Here is a 19099-nt window from a genome sequence, read left to right as displayed (position 1 = left end):
TGAATTTTTGAAGAAAAAATTCAGCTGAAGCCCACACACGATCGTAATATCCGACAAAATTATTCCGTCTGACCTTTTCTGGTGGAAAGTTCAGTCGTGTGTACAAGGCATTAGTCATATAGGCCTTTGACCTTATGGGTGGAGTGAAATGCGTCAACTGTGTTTTGTGCTCCTCATTTCTATACTACATGAGCCCGCTGGAAGAGGTGTATGCAGCACTTTACATATTGTACAATCATGTCAGTTCCTGCCCTCAAGGAGCTTACAATCTAAGGTTCCTATCTGGATACATACACATACTAGGGTCATTTTAGGCAGTAGCTAATTAACTGGTATGTCTTTGGAGGGTGGATGGAAAGCACCAGGGGGAAATCCACAAAAGCAGTGGGTGAACATGCAAACTTTATGCAGGTAGTGACCTGGTTGGGAATTGGACCGGGGGGCCCTAGGCCTGTAAGTACTAACCATGAAGGCACTGTGCGACCTGTACACACATTCCATAGAAGCCAATACCATTCAGTCCTAGTGCACTATGCTAATTAGTTGATAGCAAACTGTCATAAAAAAAAAAACTGTCCCTGATATGAAAATGGCAGTCAGCAGTCACTTCACTATTTTTATAGAATGTGGAAAACTTCTTAAAAAATATTCTCCCATTTCCCAAAGGCGCTTTTATAGATTAAACCTCAAGGAAAGCAGAAATGACGTTTACAAATGGAAGAGACAAACGTTATATATGCGCTGTAACAATGCTATCAGTACTGACTGAAAGCAGAGCCTCTATTAACACCAGGCTGCGAGATTTCTAGAGCTGCAAATTTTTCATCACAATCACAAGACGCAAGTGATACTCAAGAAAAAAATAAATAAAAAAAATAAGGATGCCTTTTACCATTCACTCATGTCAAATATGAAAATATGCTGAATGCTCCATTACATTAATCAGAATTTATTGGCTTATTGTAGGTACACGGCGAAAAGCAAGTCGGTTACATACTGAGATATAAACGCAACTGAAAACGAGAAATGAAAAAACATGACAACACAAGGAACTAACACAACCCATTCATGAGGCTTATACATAAAGAACGTTAACAGCGCCATTTATCAAGCAGCAAGATCTTTCTATGGAAGGGTATTTATAAAATATCGAAGAGCAATTTTCTCTGCTTTTTTTGCATACTTTTCTTTACCGCCTTTGTGCTAACTAATGGTGCTCATTCCCGCCAGCCCTGTAGGGATGTGTTGGGCAGCGTAGACAATTTTCTTTATGTCCTATTACTTCGGTTCACACCAACGTGCTGTGTTGATGTGTGGTGCCTTTTTGCACATATAGGGGTCAATTTACTAATGGCAAATAGCACTTTTTTGCAAAGTGCAGTTACATTCTGCCTAGTGCAGTTGCTCCAAAGCTTATTAAATGAGGTAAAGCTTCATGTTGCAAAAAATACCCAATCACGTGCAAGGAAATTATAAAAAAAACAGCATTTTTGCTTGCACGTGACTGGATGAAGGAAGTTAGCAGAGCTTGCCCTCATTTACTAAGGTCTGGCGCAACTGCAATTGCAGAGTGTAACTGCACTTTGCAAAATGCACAGGGGTTTATCAACTAAAGGCAAATTGACTGTGCACTTGCTCCAGAGCTTAGTAAATGACCAGGAGCTCTGCTGACTTCCATCATCCAATCATGTGCAAGCAAAAATGCAGGTTTTTTTTTCCTTGCATGTGATTGGGTATTCTTTGCAAAGTGAAGCTTTATCTCATTTACTAAGCTCTGGAGCAATTGCACTTTGCAAAGTGCACAATCCAGTTGCCTTTAGTAAATCAACCCCACTGTCTGTTTGCCTTTAGTGAAACAACCCTATAGAGTAAAAGTTGAAAAAAGCTTTATAGGTTGGGTTCACACCTAATTCTGATGCGGCTCGCAGCAGGGGTTCGGTATGTCCCTGTTCTCCGTTTCAGGGACAAATCAGGGCCGAATGTTTGCCTGAATTCGGCCCCGAAACTGAGCCAAAGACGCACAGCTTTCATTTGCAGTGCACTCCGCAGCTGCAACGGAGATGTGAACCGGCTCCATAGAGAGCCAGTCACAATCTCCTGTCATGCGAATTATTCGCATAGGTGTAAACCCAGCCTTAAAAAGGAAGGGAGCGAACACACAGCAGCACCCACCCACACCAGTACATGCGTATGATGCACACCATAATGCAAACTGCTGTGAACAAGCCCTAAAAGTCAGCTTACTGCTATTGTTCAACAGAGAAAACGTAAGTGCTCATTCACACGTGCGGCTACTTCTCTTAAAAGCAATCTGTGCTGAATCCCTTTACAGAGGGCATTTGACAGGCAGTGAGGAGGTGATTGGTTGCCTGTTTTACCCTTCAAAATGTTGCACCACCGAGTGTCAATCACGTGCATTGCACAAGGTTGCATGGTGGCGGCGGCGGCACTGCCCTAGTCACTTGAATAGGTCATGTTTGGTGGTGGTACCAGCTGGCAAATTCAACATGGTGTTTAACTTTTGCCTTGGCAGCGATGCCGGGGCATGGGTACAGCCCTGAGTAGCTACATTGCTTTTCTTAGGTGGGCGGTAGGTGGAAGTAAAACTCCTTAATTTTACACCCCTTCACAGTCGCTGTGTGAAGAAGACCTTAATTCTCTATTTTACTATTTTTCTTTTTTTTAATTAATTTATAAAGCTGTGATTTAGGAATATGTGCAACTAAAAATAAATCCCCAAAATACGTTTAGCACTATAAAAGTGAAATTATATTATATGCCTTTTCCAGGCTTGCCAGCTTAAAATATTTATTGTTTGAAAACAATTCACGGCGACATAATCCTCTATTGTGTAGCAGTGTTGTTTTCTAAGTATGTTAAGTCTTTTATAAGTAACATTTTAATGATAATTTACATTTATAAATAACAGTTTTGTTTCAAGTATAAAGCAATATTAAACCCAAAACCAAAACTGTAATATATTACAGCTTACCAATCATTAGATGTGTTAGTTTTCCTTTTTTAGGCTTTTTTTCTTCTGTTTATGGCCAGTAACAGACCTCCTGTATTAAAGTGCTTCCACTCTGGATGAAGGAGCGCAGGAGGCACCTTTGGGCAACAGCGTTATCAGTCTGGACAGAGGGCAGTGTTAGATGTACTAGCAGATTCAGATACACTAACAGGTTGAAGCCAAACTCCAGCTAATACTTTATAAGCAGTTGCCTCAACAGTTTTGTTTCCTTTTGGGATAAAGGTTTTACATAAATACATAAAAGCTGATCATCGCAAGCATCCCTGTCAGTGTTAAATGGTTTGTCTCATCTCTGTAACTGATACAAGCTGCTGGACAATGGCTGTCTTATGACTCCCTGGTCAATCGTATCTCAGGACACACTTCTGGGTTCCAATCGGCTGGAAGGAGAATGTCTGTGTCCTCGCTGGAGCGGCCGGTGTTCTGCCATATAGTGTCTGGCCATGATATAGTGTCCGCCCCGTACTGCGCATGCACAGTACGTAGCAGACGAAGCTTCGGAAAATCTCAGAAGCTGAACGGCGCCTGCGCCGTGAGTGGAGGTGGTAGCCCCGCCATCCAAGCGGACATAGGGTTGTGAATATTAGAGGACCCCTCGTGGGCGAGCTTCGCTCTCCACGCTTCGGACTCGGCCTCGCTGAGCTCGGCTCTTTTATATTCCTACTCTATGTCCACTTGAATAGTGGGGATAGAACCTGGACTCACGGCGCAGGCGCCGTTCATCCTCGGCAATTTTTGGAATCTGTGTTGCTGTGTACTGCGCATGCGCAGTACACAGCGGACACTATCGGATGGGGGACCTTATATGATAGGACACCGGCTTTTTCTCCCTGTCTCTGTGTCTCTGGGTTGTTGGTACTGCGTGTGATCGCCGTTGCCTGTGCTTGTGCCTCCCGTGCGGGGGGGGGGGGGATTGTTGCTGCTGTCCTACTGCAGGGGTTATCTCCACTGCCTGTGTCTCCCCGCTGGGGGGGTAGCGTTGGTTTTGCGCCGCCCCCCCCCCAAATAGTAATCACCAGCCACCACTGCTGCTGTAGAGGTTATTATTTGGAAAAACAACAGACTTACTGGCCAGATCACCAGATGAAAATAGAAGAAAGAAAGCCTAAAAAAACAAAACAAATCTATCTAAGGATTGGTAAACTGCAACTGCTTTTGGGTTTAATACCACTTTATTACCTGGTGCTGCAAAGAGCAAAGATCTATAAAGAAAACCACCTAATACAGTTTAATTTATGCAAAAAGTTTTCATGTTATAAAGACATTGTGACTGGTAGATACAAAAATGCAGGAAAATTTTTTTTTTTATATACAATTTTTTTATATATTTTTTCAGATTATGAACTTCAGCTTTTTCTAGCTGTCTGCAAAGTATTGGGACGATTTCCTATTCACTTCCTGTCCCTGATTTAATGAGTGTAATTGGCACACACAGGGGTTGATCTACTAAAACAGAAACCCCCGGAATCTGGTGCAGCTGTGCATGGTAGCCAATCAGCTTCTAAATTCAGCTTGTTCAAATAAGCTTTGACAATAAAACCTGGAAGCTGATTGGTTTCTATGCAGAGCTGCACCAGATTCTGCACGCTCCAGTTTTAGTAAATCTCCCCCACAGTCACTAAGCTTTGCTTATTACCCCATTTAGTATACATTTCTAAGTCTGAGGTCCAATCAGTATGTTGAAGGTGTATTGAAAAGGAACTAAAAGCCAAGTTCATCCTTTATGTGTTATACAGCAACCAATCAGACCCCAGCTGTTGTTTTACCAGGTATGATATTAAAAGTATGAAAAGTATGAAAAGTTATAATTGGTTGCCATATTGCCAATGCCATATAGCCAATGAAAAAACATTTCTTTCAGAGTTTCTATACATAAGACCCACTATCGCTTTTTTTAAATGCGGAATCCAACCCACATCAAGGCCATGTGTGTAAAATCTCCAAGGATGGATCTTTGCTGTCCCTCAACAACTAACAACTAGTTTATTTTTATTATTTTATTTTTTTGTAGCAAGTTTACCAATAAAATCCTGTACAGGTTCATGGAACCCCTCTGTTAGGATGTCATTTTTGTGTGCTTTTAATTTTTACTCTAAAGGGCCTGTTCACGCCATATGCATTAGGTTGCGCTGGGCAGCCTTACCCAACACAGTCCCAATATATAAAGAAGGCAATTCACCTTGAGTCCTGTGAGTCCAGCGGTTTACACCTTAAAAAAAAAAGTAATTTTTGTATAGCAGGGTGTTGCGGTGCACTATACTGCGTTGCGACGTGCTTCGGTGCATAAAGAGGAATGTCATTTTGATACATTTCAATAAAGTTAAGAAAAACTGCATCGGCACTGCTCCCTTCCCAAGGCTGAACAAGCCCTAGTACTTATAGCGCCCAACTGTCCCTTATTTCGAGGGACTGTCCCATATTTTGGAGGGACTGTCCCTGATTTGGAGCAATGTCCCTCTGTCCCTCATTCCTCCTCATTTGTCCCACATTTTGGTCTAATACATATAGTTGTATATAAAATGCACCTTTTATCTATCAAAAAGTGTTTCCCAGTGCTAAACCTTTCATCTGATTTCTAAATTGATGCATTTGTAAATTCCAAGAGCCAATATGAACGAATCGCAGTAGTAAAAAAAAAGCACTTGTGGGTTTAACCAATGTTGTTTTTTTATATAATTCTCCTTTAAGGGGGGGCGTGGTAAGGGGTGTGTCCTATGCCTGCATACTTTTGCTGCTAGGTGTCCCTCATTCCCATCTCAAAAAGTTGGGAGGTGTGCTAGTACTGACACAATGGTGGAGATTTACTAAAACGAGAGCACACAGAACCTGGTGCAGCTATGCACAATAGCCAATCAGCTTCTTACTTCAGCTTGTCCAATTAAGTTTTGGCAATAAAACCTGGAAGCTGATTGGTTTCTATGCAGAGCTGCACCAGATTTTGCACTCACACTGTTTATTAAATCAACCCCTTAATTCCTAGCACTTGCACCACTAACCTCCATGGCGGTATGATTATGTCAGGTTTTTGGGTCTTAAAGCGGTACAATTATTTTGCATAGAAATTTGGTGTTTTATATTGTAGGCATGTAATTCTTAGCAATTAGGCTGGGTTCACACTGCTGCGATGTGGGAACGCTGCGAATCTACTTCGGGTTCCCGCATCACATGCTTCCTGGCGGCAGTTCACACTGCCCTATGCGAACTGCTGGGAGTGTCAGTGAAAAGTTAATGACACCTCCAAATCAGTTCGCATATCGCAGTGCGATCTGCAAACTCGGACAGGAATCGGATCGCATGGTGTGAACACCCATGCGATCCGATTCGGCTGCGGACCAAAAAAAGGGTCCTGTACGAGTTTGGGCCGGATGCGATGCAAATTCAGCCATACTATCTGTATGGCTGAAATCGCATCGCACAGAGATCGCATGTGATTTGCACTGCAGTGCGGTGCGAATCACATCCGATCTCGTACACCGCAGTAGTATGAGCCCAGCCTAACACAGTTAAATCTGTCCAAGCAAGAGTCTAATAGATATCCCAGGTATGATGAAGTTTGAAACACAAAATCATAAATTATAATATAATAAATAAATATAAATAGTTATAAATAGTAATAATAACAATAAAATTAATTTCCCCACGATTCCATATTGCTTATTTCTGCAAGTGTTCTAATTTATTATCTCTGTTTTCTAGCTGGTCTAAAACCACTTTTGACGTAAAGGGACACTTTTTGGTTGCTATGGACAATCTCCAGTTTCCAGGCAGAAAGAACAGTATATATCATATAAAACTGCATGCAGGGCATTGGACAAAACACTAGGGACAAAATGGATGTGAAATTATTTCATACAGTAATGTAATCTGTAAGGTTACAGTATATACTGTATGTATTGATTTTTCACTTTTTTTAATTTGCCTCTGGGCTCCGCCCCTGTGCCTTCGTGGCACTCGGAGGGAACGGAGCACGGCACAACGAGGCATCGGGCGGAGGACAGAGCCCACGGACACAGTGGGGGGACATCGCAGGATCCTGGTGACAAGGTAAGTATACTGAACCAGGATCCTGCAATGCAATGCCGATTGTGGTTCGGGGTTACCGTTAATGGTGCTGAAACTTAACCACGAGCCACACTCTGGAAAATCGCCAGGGAGGTTATTATCAGTCCCGGTCCTGAAAAACTCTTATGCCCCCTACACACGATCGGACATTGATCGGACATTCCGACGACAAAATCTATGGATTTTTTCCAACGGATATTGGCTCAAACTTGTCTTGCATATACACAGTCACACAAAGTTGGTCGGAAATTCCAAACCTCAAGAACGCAGTGACGTATAACACGTACGACGAGCCAAGAAAAATGAAGTTCAATAGCCAGTGCGGCTCTTCTGCTTGATTCCGGGCATGTGTGGAACTTTGTGCGTCGAAATTGTGTACACGCGATCGCAATTTCCACAACGGATTTTGTGCTCGGAAAATTTGAGAGCCAGATCTCAAATTTTGTGCGATCAAAATTCCGATGGAAAATGTCCGATGGAGCCTAAACATGGTCGGAAAAAAAAGTATGTACGGGGCATTCCAGTGTAATGCCCCTGCTACTCTGACATAACCACATACACATACGGGGAGATTTACTAAAACTGGGGCACTCAGAATCTGGTGCAGCTGTGCACAGTAACCAATCAGCTTCTAGGTTTAAGCTCCCGTTCACATCGGTGCGATTTGACATGTCAAATTGCATGCCAAATTGCAGCCTATTGCTGGCAACAACACTGTCCCAAACAGTGCGACGCCGACTTTGCGGCACCGCACTACTTTTGGCGACCTCGGGGGAGATTTCAATAGACATATGTGCATGAACCCGCACAGATGTCTTTAAAATTGCCCCCAAACTCGCACTGAACCCGCGTTTAGTGTGAACAAGGGCTTATTGTCAAAGCTTATTTGAACAAGCTGAAGGTAGAAGACAATTGGTTATCATGCACAGCAGCACAGCTGCACCGCATTCTGTGTGCACCAGTTTTAGTAAATCTACCCCATAATATGGTCAGATTGGATCGTGGGTGAAAACTGGATCACCTAGGAGAAACTCATGTAGGCATAGGAAGACCATACGAACTCCATACAGACATCATTGCCAATGATAACCAAATCAGAACCCTCCAGCAAGGCCTTCTAGCCCAAAAGTCACCTCCAATGTTTTATTATATGACAGAGCATTAAATTAATATCTATTATAATTTCAGAACATTGCACTTTATCTACTATAGGTGGGCTTTTTCTCTGCTTGTAATCACATCTCACATAGAGAAGTGCATTGTAAACACATCTGAAATGCTGTGATGTCTGAAAACTGCACTAGGGAGCCAAGTCATATCCTGTAACATTACATACATGAATGAAGGGTACATGAAATACACAGAACACACACACATGTGTTGTATGATTCTCTACATGCTCCTTAGGACATTGTCCATGGTACTGAATTTTGTGCACTGCAGCAACGTCATTATAACTGTTTTATAATATTTTATATTTTTAGTTCGGCTTCAGAGCTCTTTTTTCGTCTTATAGGCTAATTGAAGATCGCAGTACTAAAATACTTAATGTGTATAACTACAATACATGATGATGTAATAATACACAGGTAATAGCTAAGAAATTTTTTTTTTTTATTTCTCATGAAAATCTATATTTTTTTACTTCTAGAACAATCTACAGAATCCAATCTAACGTTCTCACTACCCTTAAACTAAAATGTCACTAACAATGCCATCTCATCAGTTCTGCTTTGGGTATGAGTTATTCAAATAATGGGCCGAATTATCTATGACATCAGCATGGAACTCTGTGTAAGCAAGAGAAATGTATTGCATTTTATATATATATATATATATATATATATATATATATATATATATATATATATATATTACTGTTATGAATAGTGTAATAAAAAAGCTTGAAGGACTATTTTTACAATGCAGATGAAGTGTGTGTGTGTTTGTTTTTTTAAGTCTCCTCTACATGCTATTCCCCTAACACCATACACTGCATTTCTAACTGGTTGTCCATTTCATACTAGAGTATACAGTATATATACTGTAGAGATAGAGAGAGAGAATGAGAATACAAATGTGTTTCTCCATAGATAGGAAAAGGCAATATTTTCTATGTATTTCAAATACTGTATAGATATTTTAAAAAATTATATATTTTTTACAACAAAATTGTCAAAATCCTTACAACACAGACAACAAAGAGCTGTATATTACTATATTACAAGTATACTGTAACATGTTCTCTATGCAGTCCTACAAATGATTTATAATATATATATATATATATATATATATATATATATATATATATATATATATATATATTTATTCAATTACTATATACTATATATATTATTAATAAATCATTTTGTAAGATACTGTATATATATCCTGTATCACATACATTCAGTGTCACTGTAGATTCAGTCACTTTATATCCAAATTTTATTAAAATAACTACATACTGTATACAAGATGTAGGTGATGTGGCATAAGCTAATGCTTATATTCCTTAGATTGTCAGCTCCTTGGGGTCAGGAACTGATGTGAATGTACGATATATATGTAAAGGTGGGTGTAAATTGACGGTGCTATGTAAATGCCTGTAATAAATAGTTCAAATAAATATGTGCAATGCATGTGTGACATAGTATAAACTAATACCTATATATATCATGTACATGTGATGTAGTGTAAGCTAACAAAGTAGTATGGACTGAAACCTATATATGCAATGTACATGTGATATAATATAAACTAAAACATAAATATACAACGCACATATGATGTAGTAAATACTAATACCTAAATAGGCAACATATATGTGACATAGTATGTACTAATACTTATATATGCAATGTACATATGGTGTAGTATATATTAATACACGTACTTATATATACAATGCATGTATGTCATAGGATAAACGAATGTCCATATATACAATGCACATATAATGTAGTATATACTAATGCTTAAATATGCAATGTGCATGTGATGTATTATAAACTAAAACTTATACATGCAATGTACATGTTCTGTAGTATATACTAATACCAATATACTAATACTTAAAAATGCAATGTACATGAGATGTAGTATAAACTTAAATTCATGTATAATGCACCTGTGATATAGCAATACTCATATATGCAATGTACATGTGATGTAGTATATACGAATACTTATATATTGAATGTACAATAGGTGTGGTATATATTACTACTTATATATGCAAAGTACATGTGCTGTAGTATAAACTATAACTTATGTATAATGCACCTGTGATGTAGTATATACCAATAATCATATATGTAATATGCATTTGATATAGTATATACTAATACTCATATATGCAATGCATATGTGATATAGTATATACTAATACCCATATATGCAATGTGCATTTGATGTAGTATATACTAATACTCGTACATGTGATTTAGTATAAACTAATACTCATGTATGCAATGCGCATTTGATATAGCATATACTAATACTCATATATGCAATGTACATGAAGTGTAGTATATACTAATATTTATATGTAAAATGCACGTGTGGCATAGGATAAACTAAGACCTATATATATATATATATATATATATATATATATATATATATATATACACCGTATATATATATATATATATATATATATATATATATATATATAATGTACACATGACAACAACCATAGCTTGCAGCCCTGTAATGTTCCTGTGCCAACATCTCCCCAGTCTACATACTTAACATGTCTTCCACATTAATATAATTTATAGGCCAGCTGTTAAAATCACTTAATAAACATTCTAAGTGTGTCTTGGAATCCCACAACTGCAAGTTGATGATAACGGAGATTTAAATAGGCCATAATGAGGAACATCTTTATAGAATATAAAACTAATATTTGCTGAGCGTACAATGGCTTTGGTTCTATAGGTATCCTGCTTCATAGGTAGGAGTGTTGAATAATCTAAATATGTCTATGTATGTACATATGCAGACATGTATATGAAGTTACAGGGCACTATTGTCACTGGACTCCCATGTGAACGTATATCTGATTGGATAATCAATGGTAAACCCAATGATTGGATAAACAAGCAGCCATATTCAACACAGCAGAGTCCGCAAACTGCATTTTATATAGACCATCAATTAATTAAGCTCCATGTAAAATTTACAGATTTACTGTCCCAACAGTAGTCTGAAATTTTCCCAGCTGTGTTTTTGAGCGACCGGGCCAATATTACATGTACCAGACTCCAACCCTAATGTCCACCACACAACGGTATAAAAATATATGTGTTTATTGATTGGTTAGCAGCCTCGGGATGAAAAATTCTACCACAGCGAATTCTTTCGACTTGACGTGGGCCCAAAAAATTGAACAGATCCCCTAGAGATCTCCACCACATTCTCTGGGTCGACTACAAGGTGTGAACACCGATCGCAGGTTCAGTTCTGGCGTGCTAAGAAGCCATTTTGTGTCTGCGCTTGAGAAACCTTTTTCAAACCAACACGGTGGCTTCACAATCTATAGGTTGATCTGCTTGCCCTACGCATCCTATTTTTCCCAATTTTCAAAGAGCGTGATACACGTTTTTAAGTCAAGAATCAACTGAAATGCCCTTTTGTGGAAAATTTTACCTCAGAGTTTGATGTTCTAAGTCTCATTTGCCTATATGCAATAGTCATGGTGTCCATCGACTTGCTAAACTTGTTGTCTCCCAAAAAGAAGCTGACTTAAAAACTGCACCGGAGATCATCAAGTGAAATTTTAACTTCATCAAAAAATGTATGAATTGTCCATTAGACTGACAAAATATATATAATATAAAATTATTTATATACTAATATATATATATATATATATATATATATATATATAATAAAATGCTTACAGTAGACTACAGAATTGTTTCCACAAAGAACTGCTGTCATAAAAGCTTAATATTCCCAAACTTTTTTATGTCTTAGGGGCACGACAGCATATGGCCGAAGGCTGAGAAAATGGCGGTTTTGACTGAAAATTCGCAGTATTATTAAAAGGATTTTTCAGTCAGGTCTCCTCAGTGGCAGCTTTAAACCTTATCAAACATTCTATGGTATGTGGCAGTGACAGCATGACTTCCAATATGCTTTTTTTTTTTTTTATATTTACCACAACGACTTGTTTATCATCCTTGGCACACAGAAAACGCTTAACGACCGCTATTTAACAAATAAACGTAATCAATAAAAGTATAACTCGCCCCAAGAGGAGGCACCGTGAATAAAAAGCGCTTCATAACAAGTATTTTCTCACGGTTATAAAGCAAAGTAGAATCTTCACCGAAGAGCAGTTAGCTCCCAAGAGCTGACAATCCACTGCGTCAAAACGAGAGTATCGATCTGTAGTCTAAAAACAGAACTGACCTCCATTAAAAAAAAGGTTTGCCTTTTACTTTCCAAACATTACGCTGCTGTCACTGGCACAAAATCGCTGTACGGTGAACTCACATAAAACGCCATCTTAACACCTCGAAAATCCCTCAAACGCAAGCATTGGAAAGGGGAAACTTTGATCTCTAATCAAAAGGTATTTTTTTTTTTTTTTCTACAGAGGGTATTTTATTTGCCCAAAACCCTGGATGCTGACCAAGATTTGATTTGGGTATAAACTGGGGGTTAAAAACAACCTTTTCACTAAACCCCTTGAATGGAAAGGCCCTATCCAGAAAGCACTCCTAAATGAAATGTAATTAGTCTATTAAAAAGCCATTTTGAAATGCTTGTGTGCAGATAGGAAGCTTGCTGTATAGGGTCAGACCCCCAATTCTTAATGACTTCGCTTTCAGCCCAAAACGAGAACGTTCCTGATACAGGAAATCCTGCTATTTGCGTGTGTATGTCCAAACAATGTCATGAATCTATGAATAGGCATATATGGATATGGTGACAGGCAGACTGCAGATAGATACACTGATAAAGATAGATAGTCAGATAGATAGATAGATAGATAGATAGATAGATAGATAGATAGATAGATAGATAGATAGATAGATAGATAGATAGATCTCTAAGCCAGAGCAAAATACATGCAAATACATACTTACAATATATTTATCCATTCAGTAGGGGCCTAATATGTCCAAGCCAGGAAATTTAGTAATGTGGCTGAAATTGTCCCCCCAAACACAATAATGTCTCATAGCGATGCATGTAAGAGTGTGACTGAGTGTATATAACATCATATAAATATAAACCGGCGTGTAGATATAAAGGTATGGGGAAATAAAAAGTCATAAAGTTACATTTTCTGTCGGCATCTCGAAACCTATTGGTACTTAAGAATGCAAAAAATAAAATGACATGTTACAGTAATTATTAAGACAGCATTTGTAAATATATGCGTGCCTGTGTATGTATATATATATATATATATATATATATATATATATATATATATATATATATATATATATATATATATATATATATATAGCTAAATAGATATCACAATGTATCTATATATCTATCTATCTATCTATACATATAGATATTTATATATATAAATATACTGTGTATGTATACATATTGTATATGTTCATATGTATATTATAATAATACACAAATAAATATATACTATGTTTATAAGAATACACAAATAAACATACTATATATGTGTGTATATATGTATGTATATATATATATATATATATATATATATATATATATATACATATATATATATATATATATATATAAAATATATATTTTTTATATATATATTTAAATATATATTATATAAATATATATATTATATATATATATATATATATATATATATATATATATATATATATATATATATATACACACACACGCGATTATAATTAGCTCCCTGGCGCTTTATATATAATACCCATTTCAATCACATTCATTTATGGTAACCGTTATTTAGAGTCCTCACTAGATTTTGGCTTATTGAGTATTAATACATACTTCTTTATCAAGAACATAAAAATAAATACATTACACCTTAATATTTCATATAGCAATAACACACACGTAAATATATAATGCATTGACAATTACATATATGAAACACATTGCATATAGTATGTCTAATAGCATAATAACATAACTTCTATCATGTGTTCTGACAGTACAAAAAGAAGGATAATTGAGGGGGGTTTCTACCGTCACCCCACAACTAGAGTTAAAGGTCGTGTGGGCATTATTCTAGAAATGAATCTCTGAAATCAACTCTTCTCTCCCCCCCCATAAGGTGTACCCCTTGAACTGCCCCCTTGGAAGTTGGGGTATCACTAAACTTTAAGTCAGGCTGCCGCTGAGAGAGGCATTGGTTGGGCAATCACGGAGCCAATATCGTTACCAGAATGGTCGGTATTTGCTCTCTTTTTTTGTGATTAAACATGAGATTATTTCACCTACTGCTTCTCTCCAACCAAATGCCATTCTGAACGTGCCCCTCCTGTCCTCCCACCCATGTCTCTCCCAATTAAACTAATAAGCCTTAATTATTCTAAAAGCTTGGAACTCCCACATCAGAAGACGAAAAAAGGGGGGAGACACCTTCAATCTGAACCTAATTACCAAATCTCTTTTTTTTGGAGGGGGGGGCAGGAGGAAAAAAAGGGGGGGGGGGGTTTGATCTGATAATAAGGAAACAACTGGAACAGGTAAGTGTGGGGTTGCTATTTTTTTTGGGATACCCCCCTAAAAAGAAAAAAAAAAATCTTTCCCTGTATTTTGTAAGCATTCCAGTGTCTCCGAATCGGAGCTCTCGTCTCTCTGACTCTCCCTCTCCCTCTCTCTTTTTTTTTTTCCCTGTCTATCGACCAGAGGAGCTGAATCCGCTGCCTCTGACAGCCAGAGATCAATACAAACATGAATAAAAGGCAGCAGCGGGGTTTGGCAGCGAGGCACACTCTGCCTGCCTCTCCTGCTTGCTAGCAGTGGACCGCGCCGATGTAGCTTACCGTCAGCACCTGCCAGGGACAGAGGCGACTTAAAGGGCCATGTGTGTTCGGAGCCGGCTCGCTGAAACAGAAAGGGGACGGAGAGCGGAACAAACATAGCAGCGTGCAGGCAGCTTTCATAACCCGATGAATTAGGCCAGGGTGCGTTGTGAGATGCAAAGAGTGAGTGAGGGAGGGTGTGCGTGTGTGTATGTGTGTTTGAGTTGGAGCGGAGAAGGGGGGGTGGGGGGGGGGGTGGGGGGATTGATGGAGAGGAGAGATTCAGGCTATGAAAAAAAAAAAAAAAAAATCTGTTGGTGTGTATGGTGCGGGGGAGAGGTGAGGGTGTGAGTGTGTCGCACAAGCACGGATCGTGGCTAAGGGGAATAGTGTTTTGTGTGGAGTGTGCGTGTTGGGGGGGGGAGGTTAGGATTACAGGCAGAGCATCAGTCCGGGAAAGGATGCTCTGCAGGGTACCGATGTCTTCTTCACCTCTCGGATATTCATTCACCGGCTAAAGTCTTTTTTGTTGGTATTTTCTCTTTGCCTCTCCTCCTCTTTCTCTCTGGAGCCGGTTAATTTTACAATATGGCCCCCACGCATCCGAAGGCCCCCCCCCTCTCTTTTGCACAGCAGCACACACTGCCTGCGAGTCCCCGGCTATTCCATCTTACACTTCACAATATCTCCTCCTCTCCCTCTTCTCTCCCTCCCCTCTTCCTTGTCTGATGACAGCTGTATAAGCGACCCCTTCGTCCCTCATAGACCTCCCCCCTGATGCCCAGTTTCCCCCCCTCCCCTTCTGGCCACCTCTCACTCCCCCCTTTATCCCCCCTCCACCCTGTCCACTGTTCACCCCCCCCTTCTTCCTCCCTGAGGTCCATTCCATGCACACAAAAGGAATTATTTCCCTTGGAATAATGGAGATCTCCAGGAGAGAACAGGGACAGAGCACAGGCTAAATGGAGGGGCTCCTCCCCCAGCCATTGGGCACCCATTCAATGCCAGAGGGTGTACTCTATTTGGCTGTGCACCCCTCCATGAAGGGGTTAATAGAACCCCTCCCTGGGGGTGCACACAGGAACATGGTGTAAGGTGACAGGTGACACTCACGGGGGTCTTACACTGTCTTGCTGTCTCACACCAAGTCCTGCTGTCTCACATTGTACCCTGCTGTCTCACACTGTACGCACGGTGTCACGCTGCTTACGCCTTGTCCCATGCTGTCTCTCGCTGTCACGCACTGTCTCACGCATTGTCCCGTGCCAACTCACACCGGCTAATACTTTGCTGTCTCAGTGCTCTTCTGGAACTAGTGCCCACCAGTCGCCTGTGTCGCCTTCTCTTACTTATTCACTTTGCTCTGCAACTTGACTCTTTCTTTTACTTTCTGCTGAAATCTTGGCCCAGCCTACTGCGCTCCTCTTCAAACTCTTCTCCCATATGCCTTCCAAGGCTGTGCACCTTTTCCCTGGGTATTACTGGAAAGCAGGGCCTAGAAAACTTGCTACATAGTCCTGTAGCGGATATTTTTAAATTGTACAAAGTGAACATCTGTACCAAGCAGCAGCAACTGGATTTTATGTCGCCACATGTTTTTATCCTCAGTTCCTTCACTCAGCATCCCACTCACCTTTCTACCGAGGCTGCTGTCACTCACATGCCAATCTCTCCACATACACTGTCCCTTTTCCTGCCTTGCACCGTGCTCCTTTATTCTCTTCCTATCTTTTCTTTGCTTCCATTCCACTCTACATTACCTTTCCACTTCCCTTTTTCTCTTTTCTTTTAATTATTTTTTGCTTGTTAGCTTTCTTTCTCCCTTTCACTTTCTAACTTCATCTACTTTTTCTATATTTTCTTTCCCCCTCTGTCCTTCCCTCCTATCTTCCTTCCTTGTTGTTTTTTTTGTCCCTCGTGTATTTTTTTTTATGTCTTTCCCTCTCTCCGTTCTTTCTCCCTTCCTTTGACTTTTCCTGTTATCTGTTCCTCTACCTTTCTTACCATTTTTCTTACCTTCCTTATTTTATTCTTTTTATTTTCTTTGTTTTTATTTCTTCTTTCCCTCCCTCCCTTCTTTTCATACTTTCTTTCCTCTATCCCTTCTTTGTGTCCCTTCCTTTTACTTTTTTGATTTCTTTTTCTTCCTTATTTCTTTCCTTCTTTCTTTTTTCTCCTTCCTTCTCGCCTTCCCTCTCTCTCTCCCTTCTTCCTTCGCTTTCTCCCATCTTCATTCCCTTCCTTTTACTTTTTTCTTCCTTCTTTCCTCCCTTCTTGCTTTCTTTACTTCTTCATTCTATACTTCCCTCTCTCTCTTCCTCCCTTCTTTCCTTCTTCTTTCCCTTTCTCCTATCTTAATTCCTTTCCTTTTACTTTTTTTTCTTCCTTCTTTCCTCCCTTCTTTCTTTCTTTACTTCTTCATTCTAAACTTCCCTTTCTCCCCCCCCCCCCCCCCCCCCTCTTTCCTTCTTCTTTCCCTTTCTCCTATCTTCATTCCCTTCCTTTTACTTTTCTCTTTTATTTTCTTCCTTCTTTTCTCTCTTTTTTCTTTTCTTACTTTACTTCCTTTCTACTTTCCCATCTTCCTTTAATTTCTCTCTCTCTCTTTCTTTCTTCCTTTCTGCTTTCCGTCTTCCTTCTTCTTTCTTTTTGTCTTTCCTTCTTTTTCTTTATTTTATTCCTATCCTTTCTCTCCACCCCCCCCCCCCCCTCTCTCTTTCATTCTTTTCCTTCTTTCTTTACAACTCTTCTCTTGAACTTTTGAGTAATTTTTAATGGTTGCCATGACACCTTTCCCTTATTCCTTCTCACCACCTATACATAGCTGACACTCAATCGCCCCTCTTCATCCTCACTTTCATACCTTTAACATTAAGCGTTTTTTCTGTTTAAACCCATTTATCCAATTTTATTGTACCCGTGTTCTTTTACCATCGCTCCCCAATTTCCACTCTCTGCTTTCTGGCCTTTTCCTTTTCCATTCTCCCCATCTCTCCTTTATTTTCTTCCTTATTTTGTCCCTCACTTGCCCCCCTTTCCCTCTGGCTTCCCTCTTATTAGCTCTCCCTAGCTCTCCTCTCTTTGCTGCCTTTTTCCCTCGTTCCGCAGCGTGCAGGGACGGGAGTTAATTCATTACAAAGTACATTTGAGTTGCTAAAAAGAAAATCAATTCTTTCATCGAGCGGCTGGTACGGAGTGATTGAGGGGGCGCGTTGGGGTGGGGGGGGGGGAAGAGAAAGAGAGTGAGAAAGAACTGGAAGGGAAGGAGTTAAAGGGCCCTCAGCCCATCTGACATTCTGTGTCACGAAATGATGGAAGCCGCATGGATCGATATTGCATCCCCTCCCCCCAGACACGGCTCTCTGGCTCTCTCTTACCCTCTGTCTCTTTTTCCATCCCTCTTTCGATGCCTTTTTAGTTTACCTGTCTGCTGCTATACCACTCTCTTTCAATACATCTGTTTATTTATTTTTTTACTTCACTATTCCTATCTGTTGCATTTCTCATAGGTCTGCACAATGCGCACAATGCGCACAATACCCCCCATCGCTCATGTGCAGTCCAATTTTCATATTTTTAGTTACCTTCTGTAACACTTCTTCCATAAACATCTTACGTCGTCTATTTGGTAGTTATTATTTATTAGGATCTATTTCCTAAAATGTGTTCCATCATTGCATAATGACAGTTGGTCCAGTTTTCTTTTTCCTTTACCCGCCTCTCCATTTGCACCCACCTGCTATCTGTACAACAATCCTACCTTTCCCTCTTATGCGTATTCACTCCTTTATTCTTCTACAGAGGTCCCCCACTTTTTCTGCACTATCTCCTTTTTTTCTTTCGCCACCACCCGACATTTCTCACTGTTATACCTTGTCCTCATTTTCTCAATTTTTTTTTCCCAGTGAATTCTTACCTTTGAAATTCACTCTTGCTTTCAGCTCAACCCAATTTCTGCAACTAAGAATACATAGTATTTCAGAACTTAAAAGGCTGGTCACCGCAATAAGGTATTGATGGAAGAGAACTGCTA

The 19099-nt window shown here is 39.5% G+C and overlaps 1 protein-coding gene across 1 annotated transcript in view; it reads right to left on the bottom strand.

The window, feature by feature from the left end:
- Window positions 1–15207, bottom strand: part of POU2F2 (POU class 2 homeobox 2) — a 218218-nt gene extending 203011 nt beyond the window's left edge. Inside the window, exon 1 of the mRNA XM_077456062.1 lies at window positions 15088–15207. Within this exon, the coding sequence (XP_077312188.1) occupies window positions 15088–15184 (97 nt within the window). The 5' untranslated portion in view covers window positions 15185–15207. The remainder of the gene's footprint in view (window positions 1–15087) is intronic.
- Window positions 15208–19099: the final 3892 nt, after the last annotated feature.

The sequence above is a fragment of the Lithobates pipiens genome, unplaced genomic scaffold (genome assembly GCF_037356315.1).
Source record: "Lithobates pipiens isolate NorthernLeopardFrog02 unplaced genomic scaffold, aLitPip1_a1.2 Scaffold_27, whole genome shotgun sequence".
Taxonomy (NCBI): domain Eukaryota; kingdom Metazoa; phylum Chordata; class Amphibia; order Anura; family Ranidae; genus Lithobates; species Lithobates pipiens.
Note: the sequence above shows the minus strand (reverse complement) of the source record. Positions and strands in the feature narration are given on the sequence as shown.